This window comes from Strix uralensis, chromosome 16 (assembly GCF_047716275.1).
Source record: "Strix uralensis isolate ZFMK-TIS-50842 chromosome 16, bStrUra1, whole genome shotgun sequence".
NCBI lineage: Eukaryota > Metazoa > Chordata > Aves > Strigiformes > Strigidae > Strix > Strix uralensis.
Window position 1 is genome coordinate 5025694 of NC_133987.1, and position 16571 is coordinate 5042264.

Sequence of the window (16571 nt, forward strand, 5' to 3'; positions counted from 1 at the left end):
TCAGGGCTCCTCAGCAGGTGGGGATAGGACGAGTAGTGCTTGGGACTGGCCCATACGGACAGGGACTAACTGGGACAGACAACTGTCTGCTCTGTCCTCTGGATCCTCCCTTTCCTTTGCCCAGTGAATTTTTTCCCGCTGCCCGCATTCACCCAAACCAGGGTGAAGACTCCCCTTCCTCTCTTCCAGAGGAGAGCAGAGCAGGGACCAGCACTTCTGCCCCAGTTTCTACTGGGAATACAGGGCCTCCCCATTACCTGCCTCTGCCCGGTCTCGCTGCCCATCTCTCCCCTTGCTGCCTCTCACACTCGCACACCCAGGCCCTCCTTTTGCTGAGCTGAAGGTATGACCCGTGGACTTCTCTCTGCACAAAGCCCCACAATCCCAGCCAGCATCCTCCACAGATGTGAGAACTTGTGTACAATAAGTTGGCTGCTAGGTAAAGACTGGGCAGTGATGGATTTATTCAGATTTTGGCCTCATTTCCCACCCATGTTTTCCTTGCAGTCCAGCTGCCTGCGGGGAGGGTATGATGTATCTTGGAGCTGTGATGTCTTGGATCAGCAGTGACCACAACTCCCTTCAGTGCAGAACCGGCCTGGGCGTCCTGCACCCTCTTTGGGAACCAGACAGTGGAAAGCCCCGTTCAGAGCTGCCCCCTTGACCAGGAGTCCTGGGAACCTGGTAGGAGCTGCGTGAAGTTCTTGGGTCTCCAGCAAACCTCTTGCCCTGTGTCTGGTTCTGTTCTGAATGTGTGCTTGCAGTATTTAAGGAGGAGGCTCATCTGCCAAAGTGCTGAGGATGAGATGAACCGAGAAGCTCAGAGGCCCCAGCATAGCCCGGGGTGCAGTCAGTGGCCAGGCCCTGGCTGGCCCCGTGTCCCAGCGAGGTCCCTGAGCTCTGTGGGTGCCTCTGCCCTGGCCGTGGGGCTGCGGTTCAGAGCCTCTTCTCCCCCTTGGCTGGGGGGTCCCGGGACAGTCCCACAGTGGTTGGCTGAGGATCCAGGCCAGAGCGCATGATGGGAACGATGAGATCGTCCATGTTTGGCATCACCAAAATTTTCTGAAAAGAGGAATCCAGAGTAACGATAAGTGGTTTTGAATGCCACTACCTGACTGGTGACACATCGGCTGCAAAGTGGCCTTGGCAGGAGCCACACTCGAGTCGGTGACTCATGTGAAGAGAAGGTCTTAGGCTCCCACCCCCTCAGCAGCAGCTGACTGTGCCTGGCCCTGGAGGGTCACCAGCTCGGGGTATCTCAGGGTGGGGACAAGCAGAAGTTTTTCCTTGCCCTGCCCACCTGTATGGCTTCAGGGGTGATCATGGCAGAGGGCAGGGACCAGCACTTTGAAGCCGTTCAAATGGGCAGCGATTTGGGGGGATTTGGGTACTTAAATACCTGTGGGGAAATTTCTGCTCTTTGACCAGAGGTCTCCAAGCCTGAAAACAAACCAGTGGGTACCTTGTGATGGTAAATCTCCCAAACATCCTAAAACCAGAGTGGAGGGGTGAATTCAGCCCTTCTGGGGGGTGCCTGCCTGGGAGTTGCTGACACTCCTAATCCCCCCTGCTTGGGGCACATTCTGCGAGGAAACCGCTTTTCCTCAAGCACTCAAGTGCTCAGGGCACCAGCCCTTAGAGCTGGTTACTTTGGTTGTGTTTCTTGACTGTCCAAAGCTGGACAGACCCGATGTTGGCTCTTTGTAGAGATAACCCTGACCCCAACTGAGGTCTGACTATCCCCGACCGCAGCAATGCCCATACTTCAGCAGGGTTTGCTGAGCCCTTTAACAGACCAAGGCACCTGAAATTCATGCTGCAGCTTCTTCTCGATCCACTCGGTGACGTGGAGGAAGGTTACCTCCCGCTCGCCCAGCTTTGGGCGCACCTTCAGCTCCAGCTGAGGTGGGACTCGGAAGCTGTACCTGCGAGGGAAAGGAAAGAGGCAGAAGGCATCATGTCCCAAAGCCCCAGAGCTGGCTCCTTGGCTGAGCCACAGGGAGCAAGGGGAGCTGGAAGGGGGATGCGTGTGGGTTCCTGCATGGGAGGAAGAAGAGCTGGTACCAGACACGGTCCGTTGGTGGTGGGGGAATGTTCACGGCCAAGGTGCCTGCCAACTCCTGCACCTCCACCGTCAGCAGCAGCGGTGTGTTGGAAACCTCCTCGATCTTCTTTTTGATGAACTCGTTTTCAGTGGCTTTCTGGAAGTACTTGGACTTGGCGATCTTATCCACAAAGCGCAGGATCTTCCGGCTCGTGCTGTTGCTGCTGACGTGGCTAAAGCGAGGGGAGCCCCAGCTCAGCAGCGGGGTGACATCCAGAGCCGTGCTGCCTTTCGGCATCCCCCAGCTGTGTGCCACAGCCCCCCGCAGAGACCGGAGTCCCCTCTGAAGGGCTGCCATGATGTGCCTGTCTGTGCCTTCCCGAGGAAACTGGCCCCGAGCCCCCATGCTGGCATAGCCCCGTGTGTCCCCCAGCATCTCCCCAACAGCCCCTTTTACCCCTCGGCACCAGGCGGTGGGACCCGCTCCCCCGGGGCTCCCGTGGGCTCTGCGGTGGCGATGTCTTCCTCGTCGGAGGAGCCGGCGCTGGAAGACTCCGCATCGCTGTCTGCCAGCAGGATCAGCCGTGGCCTGGCCCTGTGAGCCCCAAGGAGCATCATGGGGGTGCCCTGGGGCCAGCACCCTCTCACCTCGCTGAGGCAAGAGGAGGAGGAGGATGAAACCCAGCCATGTACAGTCTCCTTACCCCTCTCCGCCTGCCTCTGCTGGGCTGCTCTCCTCTGCAGCGGTCTCCTTCCCCAGCTTGCAGAGGTTCATCTTCGTCTCCAGCGTCATCTGCAACGAGCCGCTGTAGGTGACCTCCATGTCCACCCAGAGCCCTGCCAGGGAGAGGGACGGGGCGAGCCCCTGTCAGCACCGCAGCGGCTGAGGGCTGCTCGTGTGCCTGCTGAAACCTTCCTGCTTCGGGGAGCGGGATGGCACCTTGGTTACAGTTGCTGTGGAGCCAGCCATGGGGTCTCTGCTGCTCTACAGGGCTCACCTCGGTCATTGATGGTGGGGTTGGAGGCACTGAGGACCGAGGGGATGGATGTGCCCATGTCCAGCTCTGTCAGGGTCAGCTCGTTCATGAAATAAGGGAGCTGATGGAGGGAAACCACACGGGGATGGTCACCGCAGCCTGGCACCCGCCGTGGGGCCTTGGAGACGGGGCTCCTCCGGGTGCTCTGCTGCTCCTGCCTCTCACCTTGATCTTGCTCAACTTCTTCTGGATCTTGCTGGACACTTGCTCGGCCCAGTATCGCTCCTGGAGGAAGTCCCAGAAGATGCGCCCCACCAGCGCGTTCATCCAGGCCATGCACCCCTCGCTGCGCCCGCCCGTGTCCTCGATGAGCTGCGGAGGGACAGAAGCCACAAGCCCCTGGAGCGAGGTGGCCCCAAGTGGTGGGACCCACTGGCCAGGGTCTCCCCTGCACCACGGCTTGGCTGCTCCAACCACCATGTGCTGGGAGGGAGAAGACGAACCCCAGGACTGGAAATGGCTCCATGCAGGGTCTGTCAGCCTCTGCTTAGCACTCGTGTCCCACTCCCAGTGCTGGGTTTGTCCCACTCACCTTTGGGGGCGTGGGGCTGCCCAGTGCTCCATGAGAGGGGCTCCGGTCCAGGCTGCCCCCGCCCTGCACTGGCACGAATCGGGCCATGTAGGTGCTGTAATCCAAGAAAATCTGTCGGATGCTTCCTGCCAGCTCCTTGGGTGGGACAGCGGAGGGGATGTCCTCGGTGCTCCCCCCACTGCTGCTGCCGCTGCTCTGCGGAGCCAGTCCCACGGCTGGGGACACAAGCGGGTCAGGATGGCACGAGAGGTGACACTCTGCCCGTCCCTGATGGCAGCGACCTGCCACCCACCCTATGCTAGCAAGGGGGATCCTCCAGGCTCTTCCTGCTGCTGCACATGCTCTGGGATCCTTCATGTCCCCCCATGCCCGCTGCTGCCTGCCGAGGGCTTGTCCTCCCGGCACAGGCGCAGCTCCCGCCCCAGATCGGTCCCAGCACAGAGCAGAGGCCACGGCAGCTGCTTCTCACCTGCCCTGGCTTCGCTGCGGCTGCTGCTGGGTGTCTGGCGGGAGGCTCGCACGAGGTGCTGGTACCACTCCTCCTTCTCCCTCCCCGTCCGCCCGAAGAGGTACAGGCACCTCTCCCTGCAATCCCCTGGGACGTCCTGCCCCGGTACTGGTGTCTTCTTTGTGCCTTCATCCCTCTGCAGCTCCACGTCATGCTCCTCGCTGCTCCTGCTCTCCACGTCTGCTGGGTCAGGGAGGAGGATGCAGATGGGGTATTTCTTGTTCCATGTCCGCTTTCGGGCCAGGCTGGGGGGACAGAGGAAGACCTGCAACACCGAGAGCGGTGGTGAGGCCGGGCCAGGGTGTGGGGTGTTGGGGGTGCCCACAGGAGGCTCCTTGGCACTGCCAGGCTCACCTTGGCATCAGTCAGGTCGTAGCAGCGGTGGCTGATGAAGACAGCATCGAGGATTTCCTCCTCGAAGGTGGCTCGGCGCGGGATGTTGCTCTTGGGGTAGGAGAGCTTGAGGGTGGCCCCATCCAGCACGGCGAGCACCGAGTGCGTGAGCGAGGGGTGGAAGAGCTCGGGGTCGTAGACATGCAGCTGGTTCATCCAGCCCTGGGTGGGGGAGAGGGAGCTGGCTGCTTCCTGCTGTGCTGTAGCCGGCACCCGCCACAGGCTCGGCCCCCCCTTGGTGCTGCACCTCCAACCGCCACCCCGCGTCCCATCCCGGGCCACCCTTCTCCTACCTGGAGGTGGTGGGTTTCCCGCAGCTCCCCCGGGAGCAGCTTGGGGCGCAGGCAGCCCTGCGGTCCCCGTGTCACCGGCGGAGGCTTCAGCACGAGGAGGAGGACGGCGAGGAAGCCCAGCACCAGCCCGCAGAGGAGCCCCAGGCAGAGGCCAGCAGCGTAGGGCGGCAGCGGCAGGACGAAGTAGCCATAGGCGAGGAGGGCGATGGAGGCGAGAGCTCTGCCCGGCACCGTGCCCCCCGGCCGTGCCGGCGGCGGCTCCTCGGGGGGTGGCAGCTGGGGTTCGACATCCCGCTGTGCCACCTCCACCACCTGGATCACGTCCCCGTAGGAGCAGATCTCGTAGCGGCAGTTCAGGGTGGGCTCCCAGGGGCTCCAGTCCCGCACCCGGCGTCCCCCAGCCCCGCGGCCCCCTGTCTGCCCGGGGCTGCCCCCTGTCTCCTGCCCCCCGGCACTCGCCTTTGCCCGGGGTATGGGGCCACTCTCCTCAGCCATAAGCCGGCTGAGCCGGTTGAGGGGCTCCTGCACGGCCTCCGACAGCCGCCTCTTGGTGTCCTCCAGCCTGGCCTCCCGCAGCCGGAGCAGGGCGGCGCGGCTCTCTGATGGGGAGATGCTGGGGGAGGACGGGGCCGTGCGGGACTTGGCTGGGCTCAGCCGGGGCTGAGGGGTCCGTGGGAGGTCAGCCAGGAGCATCCCCCCCGGCTGGGGTGACAGGGGAGGCTTTGTGTCCCCATCCACGGTGAAAACAAGCCCGCAGCCGTCCCGGCCGCTGCTGTCCTCCCTGGTGCCGGTGGGATGGGGTGTTAGGCCATCGGTGTCCCCGCGCTGAGGCGAGCCCGGGGATGGTGCCAGGGTTGGAGAGGCATCCGCCGCCACCGCAGCCTGGTCTGCCATCGCTCGCATCGCCGACAGCGCCCGTGCTGCCGAGGGAACAGGGGGAAGCAGCTCAGCTCGGTGCCACCTCAAGGCACAGCATGGCCCTGCCGCAGTCCTGCCTTCCCCATCGGCATTGCCGTGAGTCACCGAGCAGCAGTGAGGTGCCCCCGGGCTCGTGGGGCCACAGAGCTGCCAGCGGACAGGCGGCTTGTGGCTCTCCCTGTGCTTCCCAGCAGGGATGGGATGGAGAAGGCACATGAACTCAATGACAGCGTGTGGGGAACCGCTTCTATAATGAGGATAAACCTCAGCCAGGCCATTAGCAACGGGGCCTCTGAGAACCCGGAGCCGTGAGCCAGGTCTGCAGCAACACAAGGGGGGATTTTCCCACACCAGGACATTACGTTGGTCACAGCGGAGGCGCAGGGGGCTGTGAGGAGGGATGCAACGCCAGCGGGCAGGACTCTGACTCCTCTAAATGCTTTTTGCTTAACTGACAGTGGTTTGGCCTTTGCTTAACGCATTGCATGAACCTGAAATGAGGCAAGCTCGAGCCGTGGCCCCAGTTTAGCGTGAGGATGCTCTGGAGGCAGGGGGTTGGTAATCTCTGTTTTTACTGCAGGGACACAGAAGTTTTCCTAACAAGTTTCTGTAGCCCTGGGGGTGTTCCTGGCCATGGCAAAGTGTTGTCCCATCCCCAACAGCCACTGCGACCCCTCCATCGCTGCACTCCTCCCAAAGCAACGGGGCCAACCCCGCTCCCGAGCTGTTCCCCCTGTGTGATTTTGGGAGGGTGTTCGTAGGGTGCTCGAGCTCTGCCACCGCCCTCTTTCCCTGGCAGCACCCCCATGGCAGGAGCAGGGCCGCTGTACCAGGGGTGCCGGGGCTGAGCAGGACCCTGCTGCCGGCGGATGCTGCTCCCTGGGCGGCTTCACATCCAGCAGCCACGTCGCCCTGGATCTTCAAAGCACTTCACTGCCACAAATTAATTACAGGCTGTGCCGCAGCTGCCGCCAGTGCCGTTTATATAATCTCACGTTCCGTGGCTTTTGCTTTGCTTCTGATTTACAGGAGCCACTTGTTAACCCCAAATAATCTGTGGGTGATTATCCTGGTGATACCTAGCTCCCGGCAGGAACCCGGGCTGTGGGGCTGGCACCATCCAGCCCGTGGGCAGAGCTGCTGGCACTGCTGGCACCACCGGCACCCCCCGGCAGACGGAGTGGTCCGGGGCACCAGGCAAAGCACCAAAACAGCAAAATGGTGAGCGAGCAGAAGAAAATGAGCAGTAGAGCTGGGCCTGAGAAGGGACCTCATCCCTAACGCCCACTTAAGCCCCTCATCATCCATATTTCTCAGTGGCCTCATGCCACAGCCATCCCCAGTATCCCCACCGCCCTCGCCAGCCCTTGGCCATGCCTACCAGAAAGCCCCGGGGCTGGTCCTTGGCTGGTCCTGCTTGGCCACCGCTCCCTGTCCCCGCCGGGTTAGGGGGACCCTGTGCTGGGCAAGGGCTTGGCCCTCCGCTCCGCCGTGCCTGCTTCTTTGTTACCACTGCTCTGGTATTCGTGGGTTTTAAAAGCTAAAAAAAAAAAAAAAAAAAAATGAAGACGACTGTTTCCTGAGAGACCATTAGCACAGTGGAAGACGGAGATAATAATAGCCTGGGTTTGTATGGGAGTTCTCATCTGGCAGAGACGTCAAGTGCAGTGGGGGCTATAGATATGCTGCTGAAACGCAGCCACCCTTGGGGAGTGTGGGTGCCCAGGAGGGTGGGGAGCGCCGGGGATGGACCCTGCTGGGTGCCACAGCTGGGCCACCAGCACCCTGAGATGGAGGGTCCACCCGGAGCAGCCCCGGGGAAGGCTTTGCTGCTGACTCGGGCTTCAGACAGCAAATAGGGAGCCCAGAGGTGCCCCTGGAGCTGGCTCCTCAGTGCCAGCGCTAACCCACCGTCCCACCCAGAGCTCGTCCCCAGCCTGTGACCGAGGGGGCGTGCAGGGTAAGGGGAATATTTTTGCTTCTTTATAGGAGAAATTGAATATGAATGTCCTTGCAAGTATTTTCAGACGCTGGGGGTGGCTGGGTGGGCACAGCTGGGGGATTAGGGGACGTTCCCCACAGGCTCTGCACAGCACCTGCCTTGCGGGGTTCTGCGAGTGGTACCCAGAAGGGATCGGTGCTGTGCGGGATGTCCCTTTGGGGAGCGGAGCTTGGGACACCTGGCTGGGAAGGTGACATCTCTGCAGAGCCTCGAGAGCTGCGAGTGCCCCAGCTGGGCAGGGACACAAGATCCCTAAAGACTGCCGACCCCTTGCACTGCTCTTGGAAACAATGAAGCCATAAACATCAACGGCACATCAGGCACACCCCACTGTTAGCTCAATCCAGGGTGCAATACCTACAAACCACCTGGAAAGAGAAAGTTTCCCCATGCCGGGGGCTGCCCCACTCGCTCCCAGGTGGGCACTGCTTTTGCTGTAAAATCAGGGAGAGCTAATTGAAGAATTAATTTCCAGTAGCCCTCTCCAGTTAATTAGAGGTGCCGGTGGCTGGGGCGAAGCGCTGGCACTGCTGGCGGGGACGGTGGCACGGCTCTGCCTGGGCGCAGAGGCTTTCATCACCCAGCCAAACGAGCTGGAAATCCCCCATCTAATTATCTCCACAATATACCGCTACAGAAACCAAATTGCTGTGGTTATTAGCGCTCTAACTGGAGAGCTCTCTGCATTATCCTGTGATTAAGGAGCGTGGGGCTTTGAAGAAAGTCTCACTGCAACCTCAAGACATAACTTTGAGCAATGGGAGATGCCAGCTCCATCTTCTGCTCCCACTTCCACATCGCATCACTCCTTCTCAGGGGGTTTACTGGTGGATACTGGAGCAGATTTCATGCTGCTGCGGGACCGAGGAGCCATGCAGGCTTCGGCACCTCACGAACGGCTCCAGGGTGGCTGTGCCCACTGGGATGCTCAGAGCCAGCCAGCCTCAGCGCCCAGCAGCCACCTGGTCCCCCAGCGACCCGCTCCCAGATCCCCCCCCACCCTGTGCTGTCCCAGGGCTCGAGCTCAGCCCTGCCTCTGCTACAGACTTTGCTTCGCTCCCGCGTTTCAACCATCCCTGTCCTCTGTCCATCCTTCTGAGACCTTCGTGTCCCCCGTGGCGCGGCCCTGGCAGCTCTCGGGAGAGCTCTCAGCCCTGGTTTCACCCGGACGCGGTGCTGGGGAAGGACCCAACCACTTCACCTATTTTTTTCATTCCCGCAGGTACTGCTTCACCCCCTAAATTCTGGCCAGCAGCAGGCGTCCGGGTGGGCGATGCTGCTGAGGTGCAGGGTCCCAGCGGCGGATGGGGCTCCTGCCACTGGCTGAAAATCTGCACCCCAAAGGTGTACACGGCCCTTGAGTCTATCTGGAGCCCTTCCTGACACCCCACTTGTATAATCTCAGTGGATCATAAGGGAGATGCTTTCAAAACAGCACGTCACCCGTTCTCCATGCGGTGACACGGCGCGTCCTCGGCTCCCCCCGCCCCACGGTGCTGCAGTGAGAGCCCCTTCCCCCTTTTGCCCGGGCGCCTGCCATGAATCCCCAATCCCTGGGGCTGGAGCTGGGAGCTCAGCCTGCCCGAGATGAAAGCCTGACCTAATTCAAACCGGCAGCATCCAGCGGGCAGGAGCATCACCAGCGCTGGCCCCACGCCGGGGGTTTCAATGCCGGGCCCAGCCCTGGGGTGAGCTCCTGGCTGATGGACACGTCCATCGGCGCTGGGGAGCAGGGACCCATCCGAGGGCTTTGCTGCGGGCCGCAGGGCTCCGGCAGCAGGACCGGCTCCTCGGGACAGTCCCCGGCTTCTCTCCGAAGGGTGCCGGTGATTTTGCTCTTGCACCAAGGAAGGTGCGATTTCCATGAGAGCCCACTGAGTGAAAACTCAGCCAAGGGTCCTCAGAGAAAACGAGGGAAGAAGAGACTTGTGGTGCTTGTTTTTTGGGGGAAGGAAAAGGAAACCGCACGCAGCTCATCCCATCCTGGAGCCTGCCAAGGAGCCGGCTGCCTGCAGTTCACCTTCAAAGCCCTTACCTTGCCAGGCGCCGGCCTGCTGCCTCCTCCTTCTCCGGGAGCCCCCCTCCACGAGGGGACACAGCTCAGCCCCCCCCATCGTCTCCCCCCAGGGTCCCCACGGGCCACCCCCTGGCTCCTGGGGTGGTGGGACGGGTGGTCCCTGCTGAGCCTGCGCCCACACCCCATCCACCAGGACCCCGGGGGGTGCGTGGGGAGGGTGGGGGGAACCCTCGGTTTGTCCCAAGAGCTGCCCAACCTCCATCACCCACCGCGGGCAGCGCTGCCGGTACCTGCGCCAGGTCCCGGTGAGCCGGGGAAGGGTCGGTCCTGGTGTGGGAGAAGGACAAGCGGTCCCGGTGCTGCCGGGGAGACGGACTGGTCCCAGTGCTGGGGGAGAACTGGTGGTGGAGCCGGGGTGACGGTGACCGCAGGGTCAGTCCCGGTGCCGAGGGAGGAGCAGACCCTGTGCCGGGGTAAAAGAGCCGCTGCTGAAGGAGGCCGGCCGGTCCCGGTGCCAGGATCCAAGGACCGGTGTCGGTGCCGGGAGAGGAGGGCCGGTGCCGGTGCCGGTGCCGGGGGTGAGGAGCCGGTGCTGGAGGCGGAAGGTCCGTCCTGGACCCGCTGCCGGCTGTGGGTGACCGGTGCAGGGCCGGAGCTCGCCCCGCTCCAACCGGCGGTACCGGAGCATCCGCAGGACCGTGCCGGATCCCCGCTCCGCCCCGCTCCGCCCCGCGCCCCCCCACCCCCGCAGCCCGGCGGGGCCGCCCCCTCCTCCCTGTGGGGGGTGGCGGGGCCCAGACCGGGGTTTCCTACTCGCGGGGAGGAGCGGGGGGACACACCCCCCCCCCCCCACCTCCCCCCCCCCCCGCTCCCTGGGTACCGGGACCCCCCGCCCCGTCCCCGGTACCGCCTGCCCCGCAGCGCCCCCTGCCGGCCCCGGGGCGGTGCAGCGGCGGAGTAGGGGCGGGGCCGGGGCGGGGCCGAGGCGGGGCCGGGGCGGGCGGAACCGGGCCGGGGCGGTGGGGGCAGCCATGTCCTTCTGCTCCTTCCTCGGGGGCGAGGTGTTCAAGGATCACTTCCAGCCGGGTGAGCGGGGCTGGGGGGCGCGGGGGGGGTCTCTCCGTGGGGGGGTCTGGGTGATTCCCCCCCCCGTGGGGAGGGCACCCCCGAAAAGGCTGAATCCTCCCGGGTGAGTGGGTGGGTGGGTGGGAGGATCCTTCCTGCGGGGCATCCTCCACCCGTGGGGACCGGCTTGGGGGGATCCTCTCTGGGGTCCTTGTTGGGGGATCCCCGCGATTGGGTGTGGGGGGGGATCCTGCCTACAAAGGTGGGGCTGGGGGGGAGGGGATGTCCCTATAGGGGCCCCCTAGGGGGATCCTGTCCTGGGGGGTGTAGAGGAGCCTCTATAGGAGATGTGGCTCCTTTCCCACCTCCCAAAAGCTCCCACTCGCCTGCCCGGCCCGGGGGGGTCTGGCAGCAGCTGGCAGTGGCCCACGCGAGCAAAGATCAGCATGGGTGGGTGTTCCACGTCACCCTGCTGACGTGTCCCCACCGCTAACCCCCCTTCCTCCACCCCCCCCCCTGATCCCCAGCAATCGCTGGGCTGCCCTCCAGCACTGACCCCTCTTCTCCTGCTGCCCTCCCCAGGCATCTACGTCTGTGCCAAGTGTGGCCATGAGCTGTTCTCCAGCTGTGCCAAGTACGAGCACTCGTCCCCGTGGCCAGCCTTCACCAAGACCGTCCACGAGGACAGCGTGTCCAAGCGTGAGGAGCGGCCGGGGGCTTTAAAGGTTCCGATTCTGAAACTTTTGGGGTGTCGCAAAGCCCACGGGCTTTTTTCTTTGTGAGCCTGTCTGCTGAGACAGAGCGCTTGCTGTCGAACCCTCTCCTTGGCCTTTCTAGGTGTCTTGTGGCAAGTGTGGCAACGGGCTTGGCCACGAATTCCTCAATGATGGGCCGAAGAGGGGGCAGTCCCGCTTCTGAATATTCAGCAGCTCGCTGAAGTTCCTCCCAAAAGGTAAAGGCTGCAGCTTGGCAGCTGTGTCAGCCCACACAGTTATTTCTGGGGAAGCTGCTGATAGCCAGGCCACGCCATCTGCGATGGGCTACTCTCAGCGGGGCGTAGCTGGCCGTGCAGATAAGCCAAGGAGCCACTAAACAAATCTCACGTGCGTCAGTCTGAGATTCAGGGAGCTCTGAATATTGCAGCTGCCCTACGGGCAGGGAGCGGGTCTATGGGGAAGGGCAGGGCTTCTTGCCGTTGTGGTTGTCGTGCTGTTTACTTCCCCTGAGTCACAAAAAGGCTTTGGGAGGCCAAGTTCAGGGCAGCACACCGGCCACAACTTCCTGTCCCGCTCGTTGGGCTACGATGGTTGTGAGATGCTAGTTGCAGGTAGCAAAATAACCATATAAAAGGGGCTGGGGGTTCTGGAGCAAGAAACACAAGCCCTGATTTTTCCTCCCTTTCTTTTAGGCAAAGCAGAAAAGGACCTGAAGGAGAAGTAAGCGAGCTGCTCTACTTGGCACACTGTTTTTGGGCTGATGCTGCGTTCACACCTTGGGGTGCACCGTCCGGCCAAGGGGGCACCAGGAGCAAGACAAACCCCGAAGCAGCTCCCGGTTTCCCTGGGCCGGTTCCCTCTCAGGGCTGCTCCGATTCGGGATGCCGGGAGGAGCATGGGGGAGGCGAGGGGGGAATGGGGTGGCTGAAGCTCTGTGCTTGCTGAGTGGTGGGGGGTGTCACATAAGGGTGTTTCACATGAATTGGGGTGCTGCAAAGGCTACAGCTCTTCATTTTACCCACCCTTACCCCCTCCCCAACCGTCTGTTCTCCCCGGCATCCTCACCTCTGCCCCTAGCAGCTACTGCCGAGTCCCTTCGGCTTTGCCCATAAGCAGCCCGCGGGCGGGCGGTCCAGCCTCTTCTGAGCTCTGGGCTGGTTTTGCTCTTGGCTTCAACCGAGCCAGGACGCTCTCCAGATCGCAGTCAGGAGGGGCTGATTCTGCCCTGGCACCGCTGCAATCCAGAGTCACTCCGCTGGCATTTCCAGGGCGTAACTCTGGATTAGCTGAGGTCAGAGTCTGGGTTAATCCCTGGTGCTATTCTGGGCTGGGGTCATGGTATGAATTGCCCTATATAAACCCTTCCAGGGTGCTAGGGGAAGGATGATTTTATGATCCCACTAGACAGCATTCACGTATTTTACCCCTCTACCCATCTTGCACACATTAGAGACAGTTCTAGATTTCCCATGTCCTCTGGGCTTGATCTTGACTCAGCCTTACACCAGATTTATCACTGTGCTATAAACTCCAGTGGCACTAACGGTTCCTCCTTGCTCTACGCTGGTGCAAGGGAGGCCAGTGTCGGGCTCACAGGCTGCACTTTGCACAACTCAGGCTTTAGGAATCGTGTCTGCATTCCTTCTGTGCTCAGAAGGGCTGTGACACTGATTTCTTCTTAATTCAGCCTCCGATTTGTGGCCTTCCTCCCTGTCCTAGCACCAATCCTCCTCTTTGAAATCAATACACAAGGATTTTTGAAGGTGGCAAAATCTTTTGCTGACCCTGTGGGTCCAGCTCGTTACCTGGAGCTCACTGCTGGTCTTGTACCTCTTTCAATACTGAAAATAAAGCGCTGATTCACTGTGTTGGAGAAATAACCTCTTTTTTTTTTTTTTTTTTTTTTTAAAAAAGCACTGTTCATGGCACCCTGGTGCATCTGACCTGGGATTTTTTCCCTGCTCGGTTTGCCCAGTTTTGGATGGGGAGGCTGCGCCAGTGGTGGGGTGTGTGCGAGGCAAGTACAAATGCAGGTACAAATTCTGTGCCTCCAAAGACCCAGCCAGAAAGCTGAGAGCAGATTTCATCTGATGTGTCTGTCTCCAGCCATGAACCTGCATCCCTGGGTGCGGACACACGGTGTCTTGCATCCAGCGTGGTCTCACAACCCAAAGGGTTGGCCTGAGGTTGCTGTGTGTGGGTTTATCCTGTATCTGTTACTGTTACCCCAGGATTTGCCATGTGAAAGGGGGATGCTGGTGTATTGGAGGCCTTTGGGCCTTCCCAGGGTCAAAACTTTCACTGGGCAAGATTTCCTTTTCACTCCAGTTAGTGGTTTTGCCCAACTGAAGCTGGTTTTAGCTTGTTTCATAGTATGTCCCTGGTGCTGTCAGGATTTTCTGAGCAGAAGGGATCTGAGTTTTAGCAGTGTCTCAATAGTTTCCCCCCATGAAGCTGCCTGCACGTCTGGAAGCTACAACCCTTGTCTGCCCTGACAGGGTTGGATACCAGGTTCATGGAGACTGGAGACTTGAGCTGAGCTTTGCTGGACTCCAGTTCCCTCCTCCAAGAGGGTAAAGTCTGCTCTGGAGCACAGGAGCCAGCACCATGTCTCCCTCCTGCTGTGCCACTGGCCCGTGGCATTGCCCTCACCACCTTCCTCGTGCACAGGACGACCTTCGGCTCTAATTACTAATCAGGTTCCAGGCTGAAGGTTCAAGCTGCTTTTCGACTGATTAATCCCCTGTTCTCCTGCTTTGCCCTTGGCCTGGCGACCTCCATGTGAGCCTGGGAGGGCAGGAGCTGCCCCTTTGCTTCCCACCCTGGACCATCCATCCCTCCTGCCCCGCTGCCCCTCACCCGGCGCTGGGAGGGAAAGTATTTTTGGGGTGGTTTCCCCTGAGATGCTGCGGTGGAAGGAAACCTCCTTGGGAATGCCAGCAGCGAGGGGATGGCAGTAATTCCTCCCACTCGTGGGCTGTCCTACACCTGGGGGGACCCAGCCGTGATTCCATGCTGTGTTGCAGTTCGTGGACGCAGGCACGGGAGGGTGCAAGTGCTTTTCCTAACCCTTCCCCAGATGTTGCAGGGAGGGAAGGATGCTGCTGGGGTGGGCAGGGGATGCACTAGATCCACCCTTGCAGCAACGAGAAGGAAAATTACCCAGGATGGTTTAAATAAGGATGGCACTTTATCCCAGAAATCTTTCCGGAGCTGGGATTTTGGCAGGGGTGTTAAAGACCTGAGGCTGGAGTGACCTGGTGCTGAGGGTGCAGGATGTGACCCCGCAGGGGCTGATCCCATCCCTGCCGCTTCCCAGCTCTGCTGAGCACCCCCAGCCATCCCGGGCTCTGTAGGGTCCCTCGTCCTTCCCCGGACCACTGTGGGTGCTCAGGGTGGGAGACCGGCTCTGTGGCACCGGGCATCCCCATCGCCGCTGCGCTGCGGCCAGTCCTTCCCCTCTGCCATCCATCCTCATTTTATTATTACACTAATGACAATTCTGGCTTAATAAGAGGATTTTGCTTAGTTGGGCAAAAGTGGCCCCACATCAGCGACACGGGTTTAACGACAGAAATTGAATTACGTTACCAGGCCAACGCAAACTTCCTTGGTTGTTTAAAAAATCATTAATTTCCTCCGCCATAGCCTCCAGCTGACCTCCCTTTTTAATTTTTTAATTTTTTTATTCGCATGCCACAGAGAGGACCTGCCTCTTTGACCCTCCTCGGGATGGCTCCAGCGGACGGCAAAGCGGCCAGAGCACAGCGAGATTTAGATTAATTCTCCTAATAAAGACGACAAGCCCTATAGAAATTACGTTACGCAAGGAAAAAAGAAAATGACCTGGAGGCATTAGGAAGCTCTAATTACCGTTACTCCTTGGAGCCAGCGCTGCGGGAGGGGTGAGCCAGCTGGCCAGGCAGCCCTCTGCCTGCACCCGGCTGCTTTTACCTGAAATTTTCACTCGTATTTCAAGCAGGCTCGGTGGCCTCGCAGGGATGGCTCCTTCTTTTCTACTTGTGTTGGTTTATTTAATTTTACCCTTCGATCAACTGTTTTTCCCGCTCCAGCTGAGCCCAGAGGCTCCCCTGTGCTGGCAGGTCTGTGGACATGGTGGCACAGCAAGGGTGGGAGGCTGCATCTGGCTGTAAACATGCACCGAGCCCCCAGAGCAGCACTTTTGGGGCTTTACACATTGGTGCATCCCTTGGGGCAGGGTGCACAGCCTGATTTGGGGTGCTCTTGCACAGTCCGGTCCCATCAAATGGGTGCTTTCAGCCCCAGCCATGACCCTGAGCTGTGCCAGGGTCCCGTCCTGGTGATGGGCCCTGAAGCATCAGTTTGCTTAAAAAGGATTCTTTTAATTCCTTTTGGGGCACTAAGGGCCGAAGCTGGTTTTGTGTCAATTACAGAAAATAAAGTGATGGTAATTAAAAAACCGCTACACACCCCTGATTTCCCTGAGACGCGGGGGGCTGTCAAGGGCTGAGGTGCCTCCCCATCGCCTGGCTCAGCCCCTCCATCCCGGGGAGCATACCTGTCCCTCAGCACATCCAGCAACAGCTGGAGAAAATTAAAAGCTTATTCCACTTCATTCGCCGATAATAACTTCATCTCTCCCTATTTTGGGCTGCCTCCCACCCCCAGACGCCACTCGCTGGGCAATTGCTGACCTCGTTCCTGGGGTTTCTTTAATCCAGCTGAACCTCCCAAACCTATGAGGTGGGGAAATTTGTTTTTGGTTTGTGGTGTGTGTTAATTAGGGAGGTAATGACTGGAAACATTCGGAGCAAGTCTGAGCACGCCAGAAAAATGTTTAGCCCAAGGAAAATTTAAATTTTTTGTTTTTTCTTCCAGGCTGTTGAGATCTGACTTTTTAAGGCAATTAGTGAGGGTTTATTTGTTAATCAGTCATACTTGTATGCTTGCTTTGGGGTCTTATCTCATGCTCCCAAGCGCACATCGCTTCTAATCATGATCTTCATTTCTGATGTGGGAGATACCTGTCCCGGGCCGGCCGTGCATGCCGCGGTGCAGACACGG

At 60.2% G+C, this 16571-nt stretch overlaps 2 protein-coding genes across 3 annotated transcripts; one reads left to right on the forward strand and one right to left on the reverse strand.

Annotated features, from left to right (window-relative positions):
* Positions 1–444: 444 nt before the first annotated feature.
* LOC141950867 (testis-expressed protein 2-like) lies at positions 445–10169 on the reverse strand. Of its 2 annotated transcripts, XM_074886268.1 has the most exons (13): positions 10035–10169; positions 7107–7265; positions 4808–5727; positions 4476–4676; positions 4083–4386; positions 3614–3828; positions 3247–3393; positions 3043–3142; positions 2749–2881; positions 2502–2639; positions 2065–2277; positions 1805–1925; positions 445–1062 (listed from the first exon to the last, which is right to left on the reverse strand). In XM_074886268.1, the coding sequence occupies exons 3-13, from the start codon at positions 5708–5710 to the stop codon at positions 937–939; spliced, it is 2601 nt and encodes an 866-aa protein (XP_074742369.1). In that variant the 5' UTR covers positions 5711–5727; positions 7107–7265; positions 10035–10169; the 3' UTR covers positions 445–936. The 2 variants fall into 2 exon arrangements, 1 of the variants encoding a protein (XP_074742369.1); XR_012631195.1 differs by lacking the exon at positions 445–1062 and having other exon boundaries at positions 2749–2837.
* Positions 10170–10729: 560 nt separating this feature from the next.
* Positions 10730–13393, forward strand: MSRB1 (methionine sulfoxide reductase B1). Its single transcript, XM_074886389.1, has 4 exons — positions 10730–10830; positions 11392–11534; positions 11647–11761; positions 12218–13393. The coding sequence occupies exons 1-4, from the start codon at positions 10776–10778 to the stop codon at positions 12247–12249; spliced, it is 345 nt and encodes a 114-aa protein (XP_074742490.1). The 5' UTR covers positions 10730–10775; the 3' UTR covers positions 12250–13393.
* Positions 13394–16571: the final 3178 nt, after the last annotated feature.